The 13,530-nt window shown below is 39.5% G+C and overlaps 1 protein-coding gene across 1 annotated transcript; it reads right to left on the reverse strand.

Annotated features, from left to right (window-relative positions):
• Positions 1–234: 234 nt before the first annotated feature.
• Positions 235–2,630, reverse strand: LOC104603965 (transcription factor SPEECHLESS-like). Its single transcript, XM_010268159.3, has 4 exons — positions 2,386–2,630; positions 1,654–2,230; positions 1,005–1,550; positions 235–446 (listed from the first exon to the last, which is right to left on the reverse strand). Exons 2-4 carry the CDS (start codon positions 2,113–2,115, stop codon positions 381–383), a joined length of 1,074 nt encoding a protein of 357 aa, XP_010266461.1. The 5' UTR covers positions 2,116–2,230; positions 2,386–2,630; the 3' UTR covers positions 235–380.
• Between the last annotated feature and the right edge of the window lie 10,900 nt (positions 2,631–13,530).

Genomic DNA, 13,530 nt, shown 5'->3' on the forward strand with positions numbered 1-13,530 from the left:
TAAATTTTAAAAATTGTATCCGTATATATAATAGTTGGATCAAACGCAGGTAGAGCTAATCGATAGACACGTAGTCAGATTTTGAACGCCAGCTGTCGAGAAAGAGAGTACTGCTGGGGTACATGATTATACGTGTCCTTAGACTTGAATGGCCAAGGGAAACAAAGCGCTTAGAAAGGAAAACAAAAGGAGACGACTCAAGACAAGCTTACTGAAATCTCAACCTTGTTACACTTACACTGCAAGAGCAAGACAAATTATATTTACTCATACCATGCACAAACATTTTCTTGACTTATTGCAGTTTTGAAGTTTGAACATGGAGAGAGAGAGAGAGAGAGATGTTAATTAGGGTTGTACTGCATCTATCTCCAGCCAAATTAGCAGAACGTTTGCTGAATTTCATGTGCTAGTTCCTCCGCACTGAGTTCGCATTCAATTCCAATCTATCAAGGAAGAATGAGAAAAAGTAACCACCAAAATCAGTAAAGGTTGATTAAATGAACATGGCCTCAAATAAATAGCAGCTGGTGCGTGCATGCATGCTAGCTTTTTCTTTTTCTTTTTGAAAATAAAGATTTATATTGCAGCAATCACCACCAACTTCTGGTGCTCTTAAATAAGCCATTTTTACACAGAATAGCCTTTGCTGAAAATATTTTAATTAGCTCCTTGAATGAAGCTAAGGACTCTCCACTGATTCACTGATGATGGAGGTAAACCTGAGTACGATCCCGTCGAACTTCATTCCAGGAGCTAGCCAAGATAAAAATATAAGTTCCTTTTGGGTGCCAATACTGTTAAAGAATTAATTAATGCCATTATATTTCTGTGAAATCAATGACAAAAACTTACTATACCCCTGTATACATACTCCTTAATTTTATATCTACAAAAGCTCAATATAATTAATTTAATTAAACCCGTATTAATCTCATCATGCTTAATTTGCTCGGAAAGAGAAAGAAGATGAAGCGGCTGCAGAGCTAGTAGTTGGTATTTACCTTGATGGTGAAGGAATTGAGCATGGTATCATCGACGGTGCTGATGCTCACATGGAGAATTTCGAGTGGTAGGCTTTCAAGGGTTGCAACTATCTTTAGAGCTTGACCAGGAATCCGTGGTGATATCGTCTTTAAAAGAACATTCGACCCAGAAAGCTTCACTTCTACATCTGCAATTGCTGACTTTGAGTTGGCCCAGAGCTCCTTGGCACTACTGTCAAAGGAGGAGCAAGTCGACAATGAGGATTCATGTGAAGTAGCAGCAGCAAGCTGGGTGGGTGATGGGTAACCTTGTTGGGACGACGTCCTAGGCTTGTAGGGGCTGCCTGGTTGGGGGGTTCTTGGGCTTATGGGTGGTAAGCTTAACCTTGGACTTAGAGGTGGTTTCCGTGGGCTTAATGGCGACGGTCTTGGGCTCGAAACAAGCCTAGGGCTTAGAACTTCACTGTAGGCTTTCCTTTGCTTCTTTGCCTCCAGTGACTGTAGTACTTGCTGCAACTCTTTGATATAATCAACAACACCCCCTATTATGGATGCTTGATCTCCCTATATAACAAAAAAAAGAAAAGATCGAAAAGATATGTTACAAACTGAGTGAAATTGAGGGTTGAGAGGAAATTATCTAGGCTAGAAGGAAGGAAGTAGTTACTCTTTTGACGTAGAAGCAAGGCATCAACGAACGCAGGACCGAGAGGTGCTCGTTCATTTGCTTCCTCCGATTGCGCTCCACCGTTATGTGCGACATCCGTTGCTGTCCGTCTTGAGGTGGCTCGTCAGAAGAAGCAATGGCAGTGGCAGACGAGAGCTTAGGTCTCTTGGAAGGTGGTGAGGCTTCAACTCCTGTGTCAGTGTCCTGTTGTTGAGCAGTACTCGAAGAAGTAGGCTTTTGAGAAACCAATCTAGTTGAGTCCTCGCAGCTGCTTCCACCAGTACTGCCGCCTTTCGGGCGAAGAACAGTTTCACCAAGTGGCGTTAATGGAGCAAACTCTGGGGCACCCTCTACCTCTAGGGAATCAAATATGCTGAAGAGGTCATCAGGTGAAGCGCCTCCGGTGAAGCTTGTGTCGGTGAATTCCGTTTCGTAAAAGATATCCGATAAACTATCATCCATGTTGCACCCCTCGGAAAAAACCAAATCCGCCCTCACCGTCACGGAAAACCGCTTATTGGATTCGATGAACCACGTAGAAACCACTCCGTTGGACGTAAAGCTTCTCAAGTCTTAACTGAGAAATAGATAAAAAAAAAAAAAAACCCAGAAATCCATGAAGACGTTAAATGGTCAGTCGAGAAATATAATGGCAGGAGGGAGCGTACAGTGAAAATAACTAAACATCGACGACACAAACGGATTTTAGTGGACAAATAGATCAATCCTTACCGTTAGATGTAATTGATCTGACGGTCATCCGTGGACATCAAACCACAGGATCAAAAAAGAAAGAAACCAAAGAACTAGACGAAGAAAGAAACCGTTTGGGTGGCTCTCTGATAATCGACAAAGTCACACAACAAAGGGAGAGGAAGAGAGAGAAAGAGAGAGAGAGTAATATATGAAGCAAGGTTTGACTCAAGACACAAACAATGTCAATGTGGAGACGAGGTAGAGGATAAGAGTGTAGGGTAGTAGTGTGAAGTGGGCCTCTTGGGGGCTTAATTTGATTCAGGTGAACCACAAAAAAATGGTAACGTATTTTTGTTGTTCTGTGGATGGCATTTATTAATTGATGGGCTTGCTCTCATGGAATCAAAATCCTTGCAGGTTGGGATTTATTGTTTGATGGGCTCGTCCTGTGGAGTACAGATCTTTGTTAATTATAATTGGTTGTTCACAAGGTTTGGACTTTTAGCAATTGGCCCACTTTGTTTCGTTTGGTCACAACTCACAACTATCTGGTGCATCGATCAGCCATAACCACTGAATGTACTATGCACTTCTTCTTTACATAAAAACAGCAATTAATTAGTTTTTACCTATATTCAAAATTAAAATGATTGTATTGAAGAGAATTTTTTTTATTTACCCATGATAAATCTGATGACGTAACATTATACCACGAAAACACCTTAACGTTGTCTTTTGGTTGGAGGAAAGATTTTGGTGGAATGGGAAATGATGGGATTGAAAAATTTTCAGATTCCGTTGTTTGGTTACAAAAGGGAAAATAGTGGGAAGATCAATCCTAATAAGAATTAATTAATTAAGTAATTAGTAATATTTTAATTATTTTTATTTTAAATTTCATTAATCATTAATAATTAATTAAAAATTAATATTCTAATTTTTATTTACATTTTATTTTATTCATATATATTGTGAATTAATTAATTAATAACTATTTTGTTGTTAATTATTAATTAATTGATAATATCTTTTCACTATTCATTTTTTGTTACTAATTATTAATTAGTTAATTAATTATTATCATTAATAAATATTTTAATTTTTATTAATTTATATTTTATTTTACTAATATGATATTAAGTAATTAAAAATTTATTAGTGGATCATGGGTCTAGTATTAAGTTATTAACTCTTACAAATGATCCAAGAATTAGGAATAATAGGTAAAAATATTCAACTATGATACCAGAAAAACTTATATCCAATCAACCAATATCAATAAATAAGTTGACGATCAAATGATATTCATCATGCTTTGATTCATCAAAGCTCTTCCCCCACCGTGTCATTATACAAGTTGTACAACAATCAAAACAGTAATCATAACGTAATTCGGTAATCCCAATGGTCACTTTTTTGGGTTCTCCTTGCTTAGAGTCCGGATCTCCTGTCAACAAAAATACGTTCGAGAGACCCTTCCAACGTTATATCATACTGCACATTTCACCATAAGATAGGAATCCATGGGATCTGTAATATATATTAGAACCAAGGTTTAAAGTATTCGATCCGTATTAGATGATATTTATCACTTCAGGACTTCTCCGATATGCCCCTATAGTGAGTGTATCGGGGTCTAATCGGTTCAGGGGATGGAAGAGCCCTAAACTGGCCCCCGAACCAATTATGAAAAAAAAAAGCAAGAAAAGGTAACATTGATTCGCCCGATACACCCCCACTGGTGTATCAATATTTTGAACCTTGATTAGAACGTATTTTATTGGCAGGAGATTCTAGGTCCACTGCTCCACCATAATCTTTTAGTTGTTTTAGATGTAAAAGAGATTGGCTTCAATGTCCACAAGACTGTGTTCACACCATTTATACACAGGAGCCATTTACACCGTGCATTGAGAATATCTACGTATGTGCGAATGATATGAGCACCCTCTTGTATTTTCAAAGCTCCTTCTCTCATTTTCAAAAATTTTAAACTTTTACTGCCCGTTTGGGGGGCTTTGAGATGCTATTACTAACATTCCAAACTAAATTGTAAATATATACTCAGTAATACAAAGTAAAAGGCTTTTACACTTCACTATTTATATTTGCACTCTTCCCAAATAAAGTCTTAGGAAAATCTTTGAAACTGTGTTTACTGAAAATCCTGAATGCTAACATGTGTGTGTGACTGTGACATGAAGCTAAGCTATTCTGGGGAACTTATTCGAAACACAGTGCTCAACCAAAATGGCCCTATAACTTCAATTCGTCCCATCTGACAAGAATACGAGAGTAATGAATTTTGTTGATTAGACAAATATGCTAGTAGGGCTGTTCATAAGAATGCTCAACCCGACTAAACCGACCAACTTGGACCGACCCAATCTGAGTCGGCCGGGTTTTCATCAGTACCGGTCGGTTTTGGATTGGATAAATATATAAACCGATATATTGAGCCGGTTTTGGTTTTCTTGTGTGAAAACCGAAACCAACCCGACCCGAACCGAACTAGTCTTCTACTAGTTCGGTAAGTTCCTAGTTTGAGTAGTTTCCTACTTAACTATAACTAGTCTTCTACTAGAACTAGAAGGCCCATTAGACAATTACAATTAGAATAGGCAATTTATCATAGTTTCTAACTTTCTATAGTCTTTTACACCAAATAGGCAACCTATTAGGCAATTACAATTAGAATTCAATTAGGTGTCCTTTTGTATAGGAGCAAAACCGAAATCGACCCAAACCAACCCAACCCGACTCAAATCGACTAGGTCGGTTTGGCCTATCAGTGAATCGGTTTCGGTTTCCACCTCAGGTAACCCGACCAGGTCGGGTCGGTTGGGAAAACCCCAATAAACCGACCCAACCCGACCCGTGAACACCCTATATGTTAGACATGGATTTGAATTCAATTCCTTCACATAAATCATAAATCTGGATATATACACTATTCAAGTGCAACATAATTTCAAAAAACTATAAATGAAAATTCTGAAGAGGGTTTTTTATTTATCATGTACATCTAAATTTAATAGATCGAATCAAATAATAAATATCTAAATTTAAGATCAAATAATAAATATCTAAATCAAATAATAAATCTGGATATATACCCTATTCAGGACATAATAGATCGAATCAAATAATATCTAAATTTAATGGCAACTAATAAATAACTCACGTTAATATGGTTGAAAGGAAACTTAAATCCGATTTTTAAACAAAACTGATTTGAATTAGAAAGGGATTACATCCCAATAACAGTTTGGATAACTCTGCAGATGTTGTCATACGCAACACGTGGTTGACATATATAAAATATTCTCTAGTAGAGAAGAGGTGTTTTGTAATGAAAATCCAGATTTTAAAATTCCACCCAGAATCGAAACTGTTATGGCCATTGGTTTTCAGGTGATGGTTTGACTGTTCGATTAATAAAAAATAGTTAAAAATCATTGAATGGGTTGAACAGTTTGATCACTTAGATCAGTGGATTACTGACTAACTAAATGAAACCGGTTGTCTGGATAATTCTAAGGCGAATGGTCCAACCATCCAGGTCAATGATGTTATAAAACAGAGGAAGTGATCGAAACCCTAACTCCTCCCAGCTGACGGGTGTGGCTCACGAGCTCCATCCTCAACCTTTAATTGTTGAGTCCTTTCAGATTTTGACTCGTGAATATTCAATCATATTTTTCTCTTGTCTTTTCTCTCTCTCTGTGAGACTGTGATCCATCTATGATCTATCTTCTTCAGCCTCCTTCAATCAAAATATGCGACAAAATCTTAAGGCATATATGAAAATTTAATGCACTGGCCGGGGTTCTGCCACTGCTCCGACCCTCTCTGTTAGCTTCATTCATTTCTCAATCTGCAACAGTATTCAATGCCACCACGAAAGAGGTATGAGTGTAACAACTAACCGTTTTCTTGGCCAATATGCCCACAATTCCCTACACACTCTCCTGTTTATGAAATCCAAGGCTGGAATAGCTTTTAGAGGCATATTTTGAGAAACGTGAGATCCAAATCCAATATAATCACACACACTGATGAGCCCGGAATCTCTCCAAAATGGGATCCCGATCCACAGTAAAGAAATCACTCTTGGGCTGCTCTATGCCTCGATTGGGAATTGGGAGGGCTTGGCTACTGATCATTCACATGGTTCAGCTCATCAGCTGTTTTAAATGAAGTTATTGGAATAGGCTGCTGATCTCATTGGTTTCATCACCTTCAGAAAACTGGCCAGGTGGTTTACCCTTTGTGGCCTGACGTTGATCAACGAAGCTGGAGAGACAGGGGAATCTTGCTATGTCTAGTCTTGTCACCTTAGGACCATTATAATGGTCTGCCATGTTACTGGTTCTACTGATATTAAGGGAGGAAAAACATTATCATATCATAACCTAACGGCTTTTCTAACTGCTATAACGGTCAATGACATGGTAGTAAAGATGTAACTTTAAAACGCAAATTTTTAATTAAGAGCTAGCCAGTGGGAGGAGTTGGAACTTGGTTGTGTAACTTTTTCTCAAGAAGTTGGGGAGTCACCAATGGGAAGATAGACCAATTAGATTCCTGTGGTTGAAACTCCATTACTAGCTAGCTCATTGGCATGAGAAAGGGAATGAGGCAAGGCCAAGGCCACCACCTTCTGACTTCTGTTATAATGATTACGAGATGACTCTGTCTTCTCTTCAGTTTTGTATTCTTATTCTTAATTTGCTTTCGTACACGACAGTGTCAGAGTCCCTCACTGCGGCCCTCCCTTCACAGTTTCTCTCCTACACGCCTCCCTTTATGAAGATTTATGGGAGAAGAGATCACAGTTGTTGAGAGCCATTAATCCAACTACTCTCTCTCTCTCTCTCTGTGTTGTGGCTCTGTGTGGAAACTTGAAATGTTTTCGAGAATAGTAGAGAGAAGACTCATATATGATGAGAAATTAGGATGGTTTAAATTGAAACCCAGACCGGGTCCAGACTCTACAGAGAAATTTTGAATGTGATCATGCTTTGGATGCGTCCTTCATAATGTAAGGAGGAAAGCTCATTGATGATGGTAAGTTAGAGGTGGTGGTGGTTGGCCGGTTGTGAATGCATGGGAAATGTGTTTGATGCTTCAAGTCCACATCACCAAAATTTTCATATCAATTTCTGTTGGTTGCAGTGTAATTTTATTTGCATTAATACAAATGCATGGAAGTGCAAATGAAAAAAATGTAAATTCTCGTTTGATTTTGTTTTGAATTTTACTTTATTCTGTTTATGTCTTAATTTACTTCATTTATACTGTAATCAAAAAATTTGAAACAAAAATAGGTCAGGATTTACATTCAAATCATTTGCACTACCATGATTTTGCATCAGTGCAAATTTATTTGCATTGCAATCAAATACAACATAAGGCTCGGTTTGAAAAAAGTACAAATACAAATATGTACGTATTGTGCAAATACTTAAAATATAATACAAAATATAAGATTTTACACTACGTATTTGTATTTATACTCCTTCCAAACTGAACCTAAGGTCCCCTTATTGTGAGACTATAAAATGTCTATTAACAAATTAATCAATCTGGTTGCAATTGGAATATTCAACGAGCGGGGTTGGTTACTTTGCAACACTGTTTTCAAAACCGGACCGGATTGGAAGGTTGAACTGGAAAAACCAAGAATCGGTCACTTGACCGGTTCCCTTTTCCTCCAAAACCGTTGATTTTGGTCAGCAAACCGCTGAGCCGACAGGTTAACCGTTCGAACAATTTTGACTGTTTTCCAATTTTTTAATTTTTTTTTTATTTTTTTGTCAGAACAGGCCAGCCATTCGAGTCGAACAATCAGACCATTCGAACCGATAACCAGACCCCTGACCAGTTCGATCACCGGTTCGTTTTTAAAAACCATGCTTTGCAACATGCCATTTGGTTACAGTAGATGTGTCCAACTCAGGGTCTGAGTCAAATTATTGGGTGGGGGTCACAATAATACTTATTTATCTTAATCTTAACCCAATTTAATTTCTTAAAACTCCAATTCTAACTTTAATATAATCCCTTATTTTTCATGTGTCAAACCAATTTGTTTGAATTGTATTTTCAGGTTGGGCTTGAATTAGAATGACTTATTTACTATATATTGTAAGAACTCACATCCTATGAGCCCTTTGCTCCATGTCCCATTTCAAATATTAATTAACGGAACTTTGTTCCTTGATGGCCATTCGCATTGGCACAACTCCCAAAAGTAAATCATTTTTGAGCCCTCTCTCTACTTGTTCTTCCTTTTGTCAAGGGTTAGATTCCTTGGCGATCTTCGACCAGTAGAGAGCAACGATTTAGACGGAACAACCATCAACCGGCGGAGAGCAAGATTCCAGTGCAAACCCTATAGTTTTTATGTTGTGGAGTCAGATTGGGCAATATCTTAAACTTAATCCAGCCCTAAGTTAAAAAGGGTTCATATTTTAACCTTAATCTTAACGGGGCGTGTTTGCTTTTGGGATTTTGAAGGGAGGGGAGGGGGGGGGGAGTTTATTAAGAAACCCATGTTCTTTTTTTTTATTAATGTATGGATCAGGGAAAATTTATTTTCTTGGGTAAGAGATATCCATCTCTTAAGTGGATAAATTTATTTTTCCATCTTGGAAAAGTTGCTTACTTCTTGAATTGGACAAAAAAGCCTTTTTGATAATAAAATTTTTATTGCTAAAATGGTCATTATATTATTTATCTGAAAAATAAAAGAATATGGGTAAATGCACGTATCTAGGTAAATATTTACCGAAAATACTTACCCGGATAAGTACATTTACTTAGATAAATAACTTACCGAGAAACTAACAGAGCCTAAAAGAAAATTCAAATCAAACTTTTTATTTAGATTTTAGATGAAGAATATATCCCAGAAGTGCAACCTAGAAAATCTCACTTTGTCTCCATTCTTCCTCATCTCTTTACCCCCAAGAAAAAATTCCTGACTCTGCCACTGGTTCAACTCATACTCATGCCTCAATACCTGTGCAAATTATATATCAAACCACTCCATTTCCAGGTCCCATACCTAGTGACTAGTGAGCTACCTATATACAAGCAGGACTAGGGCGTCGTGGCCAGTATATTTGAGGCATATTTAAGGCTCAAATCTTCTTTCTGATTGCGTAACAGGGCTACCTAGGCCCTGGGTCTGGGTCTCCGGTTTTCTCTTCTTTTCCTTTTACAATCTTGCATTAACTCAACCGGATATGGTTCATTTCATCTATGATCTACCCCACCTGGTTAACAAGCATTTTTTCTCAAGGCTCAGTTTAGAAAGAGTATAAGTGCAAATATGTACAGTAGGCTCAGTTTAGAAAGAGTATAAATGCAAATTTGTAGAGTATAAAACTTTATATTTTGTATTATTTTGTATGCATTTATATTATACGCCTGTACAATATATTTACCATTATGTCTTTGTCTGTGAAAAAATGCAGCTTGTTGTACATGATTTTGTGTCCAATCACTCAAAAAAATAAATAAATAAAGACTCCGGCTAAAAAAAATAGATTCATCTACCAGCTAGCACGAAACCTGCAAACCAGAACCAACACAATTGAAGAAGTATGGCTCCAATGGACCGGAGGCAGTCAAGGAGTTCAGATCTGTGCCCCACAACGTCTCGCAGCACATCTCCGTCGTGTATTAGCAATATTTCCTGATGATGACATCATCATTTTTGGTACATTATTGAGAGATGTTCCTAATACACGACAGAGATATGCTGTGGGACGTTGTGGGGCGCAGATGTGAAATCGTCAAGAAGATCCAAGCTTTATTCTTGAATCTTGATAGAAAAATTATTGCCTGTTTGGCAAATCTTTTCTAGAAGATCTGTTACAAGATCTGATAAATAAAAGAAAGGGTAAGCTTTTGTAAATAGATCTTGGAAGACCAAAGACCATTTAGTTGAAATGTTTTTCATAGATTTCATAAAAGCCAATAAAAGCTAAAGATTGTTTGGTAATATCATGAAAATATGTGTTTGGGCCAACGAACCTTTCATTTAACACGTGGGACTCCCATACATTTTCTAAGGTAGACCCCACATACCGTTGGTGGACATGTATGTGTGGCCCACATACATTTTTCAAAGTGGGCTCCACATACCATTGGTGGGCATGCATGTGGGGTCCATGTGGACATGTATGTAGGCCCACATATATTTTTCAAGGTGGATCCCACATACCATTAGTGTACATGCATGTGGGGTCCGTGTGTGGACATGTATGTGGAGTCCACATACATTTTTCGAGGTGGGCCCCACATACCATTGGTGGATATGTATGTGGGGCCCACATACATTTTATAAGGTGGGTCCGACATACTATTGGTGGACATGCATGTGGGGTCCATGTGTGGACATGTATGTGGAGCTCACATACATTTTTCAAAGTGGGCCCCATATACCATTGGTGGACATGTAAGTGGAGTCTATGTTTGGACATGCATGTGGATCATGTGTGGACATGTATGTGGGCCCCGCATATATTTTCCAATGTGGGCTCTACATACTATTGCTAGGTCCCACTTACACATTCAAATAGTTTTTTTTGTAAAAAGATAACCCATTTTCTCCTAAACATGTGTATCGTGCCACACGTTTGAAGAAGACTAGGGGTGCTAAAAGATTGTAAAAGCTTCATTTGAAGCTTCCTGAAAAAGCCTAAATTAGGGTTGTTGGCATCTTCTATGGGTTGAAGCTTTTTCCCAATAGATCTTTCTATTACCAAATGGGAAAAACTCAGAATTCAAGCTTCCGAGCTTTTAAACAGCCCAAAACCCACACAGAAAGACTTGCCAAACACGGCCTTAAACTTTTACACACACACAAAAAAAAAGAAAAAACAGAAGAATTAACCAAACCTAACTCAAGTCCAGATCAACTCATCAAGTCAACCAAAGTCTAAACTATATCAAACCTAACATGCTCCTTTTTACCCAACTTGGGCCGTCGATTTAAAGTGTGCTTACCATTTAAATTTATTGTATGATATATCATTCTGCTTGCTTAAAAAGTTAAATTGTAGCTAGAGCACGACCAACAGTTTATAAACCATTGTATGCATCAAAGTTTGAAATAAAATTTTTAAGTTTTTTGCCTTCCAAAAAAATTAAGTTTTTTTTTTCAACTAGTTATCTATTTTATTAATTAATTTTAATTTTAATAATTTTCTTAAAAAATCATATTGGCCTAACCTGCTAGTTGGGCCAAACTTCCTTTTTTGAGAATTCGTGACAGGTAGCATAGTCCGCCACAATGTCACGGGGGTAGTTCTATTGTGGAAGAAACCCATGCAACGTCTAGGCCAAGGCAGGCCAAGACAAGTCTGATGTGTTCTTAGGCTCAGCTCCACTAAGGTCAGTAGAACTGGATCATGACCTCAAGGCTCATGGCCAGGGCACTCTACTGGCTCTTGCCGGTCCATGGGAGGCACCACTTACGTTCTAAAGGGGGATAGCCATGATGAGGGGTGACTTGGTGCAGATGTGAAAGGACTCCTGTATGCCGATGATGATGGGCACCTGTGTGCCATATTGATAGGCAACCGCTGGGCCAGAACATACCTATGCTCTATGGGCAACGAGGTAGCTCGATCAATTCAGACATGGGGCTGGCGAGGTGTAGAGACATGCTTAGGCCAGACCCACGTGCAGAGCCTCCCCACCATGGCAATGGCGCAATGTCAGTCCATGCACTGTCCCCATAGGCATGTGTGCACCCATAAGGAACCTTGGTAGCCATGCTAGCCATTAACCAGGGCCGCCCCGCAAGGGAAGTTGGTTTAAGAGTGCCAAGGTCAGGCACCCAAGGAGGTCGACCACCCCTCCTCAAAGAGTATGTTAAGCTTTTAGAGGTCTGCCTGAAGATGACATCAATTCTCCCAAAAATCTTACTGGTGAAAATGACGATGGTGTCCCTTAACATAAGCCCGCCAAGCGTAGGCAAGGCTAAGCCTGTGTCAGACCGTGACAGGCTCCCCCACTCAATCCATTGTTGTCATCGACAATGGCTCCTTCTGTGAATGGGTGTCTGTGTCCCGCGCCATCCACTTGTGTGCCAGTTCCTGGGCTCACCTGGCTAGCCCGGGTCTCGCCTATGTTGGTGTCCATTTATGGGGACGAAACCATTTCACCATGCCGGCTTGCCTAGACTTCACCTCTTGTGTTGAGGTTACTCAAACTGCGCGATGGCTATGCCGTTGAAAGTGTGTGAGAAGGGCCCTTGAAGAAATTGTGTGTGTGATGCTTCGCAGAGGTTCGCCCCATGTATCATCTTTACCTCAAGGCTCGACCGTCTTCTTGGTAGCTTTTCGATGGTGGTACCGAACACAATGTGATAGGTCTACTCCTACTGTTAGCAATTTGTCTTGGGTACCCTTTCACCATGCTGGCCTGTAGACTTCACCTCGCCGTGTGCGGGTTATTCAAACCTAGTCCATGGCTTATGCTCTTTTGGCCCTCAAAACTACACTTCACCACGCTGACTCGGGCTACCTCTTTGCTCCGAGGAGGCCCTAATGTGCTACTACCTCAAGGAGATCTGACCGCAATGTGCGCGAATGGTAGCAACTTTTACCCATGATGTTGCTGAACATGCACTCGCCTTATGATGTGTGATGATTGCTACGAATGTTCTGCCTGTGTAATGAGCTGAGCATGTCCTCCGATGCATTGCCAGTGTAGGGCCGCCATACTCCAATGGCCAGTGTACCCACATTCCTATCATTCCAATATTGTGGCTTCAACCGAATACCCTTTTAGGTGCAACACTGCCACTTTAGTGAAATTCCTTAACCAACTGTCGACACCAACCAATTTCGGACTGCTGTCCTCACCTTAGTAGTGTCTCAAACAAAGCTACGGAACAATGACTCATCCGTCATGAAACCAAGATGTAGGCGCACCGCCCACACCTCACCAAAATGAACAGCAACTGATGTTCATGAGGAAGCATGGCACTCCCCCACTCAAACCACCACAAAGTGCCTTCCATGAAATGGCTCATGCGTCTACCCTCGTATGAGCACAACTCCCAATGCGTCTACCCTCACAAGGGCGCTGCTTTGGGGTCATTGGAATGGGGACACAAAGAATGGCCTCTTACCAAGCCTGATGTTAGTTGCTTGCTTG

Source organism: Nelumbo nucifera, chromosome 3 (genome assembly GCF_055504915.1).
Source record: "Nelumbo nucifera cultivar China Antique chromosome 3, China Antique-T2T, whole genome shotgun sequence".
Classification (NCBI taxonomy): Eukaryota; Viridiplantae; Streptophyta; class Magnoliopsida; order Proteales; family Nelumbonaceae; genus Nelumbo; species Nelumbo nucifera.

What these genes read in the sequence shown, in the direction of transcription:
- LOC104603965 (XM_010268159.3), bottom strand. Translation starts at nt 2,115, where the DNA reads ATGGATGATAGTTTATCGGATATCTTTTACGAAACGGAATTCACCGAC. An exon ending in CTTGCTTCTACGTCAAAAGA is followed by an intron (nt 1,551 to 1,653) that starts GTAACTACTTCC and finishes TTTGTTATATAG; the next exon opens with GGAGATCAAGCATCCATAAT. An exon ending in TCAATTCCTTCACCATCAAG is followed by an intron (nt 447 to 1,004) that starts GTAAATACCAAC and finishes CTTCCTTGATAG; the next exon opens with ATTGGAATTGAATGCGAACT.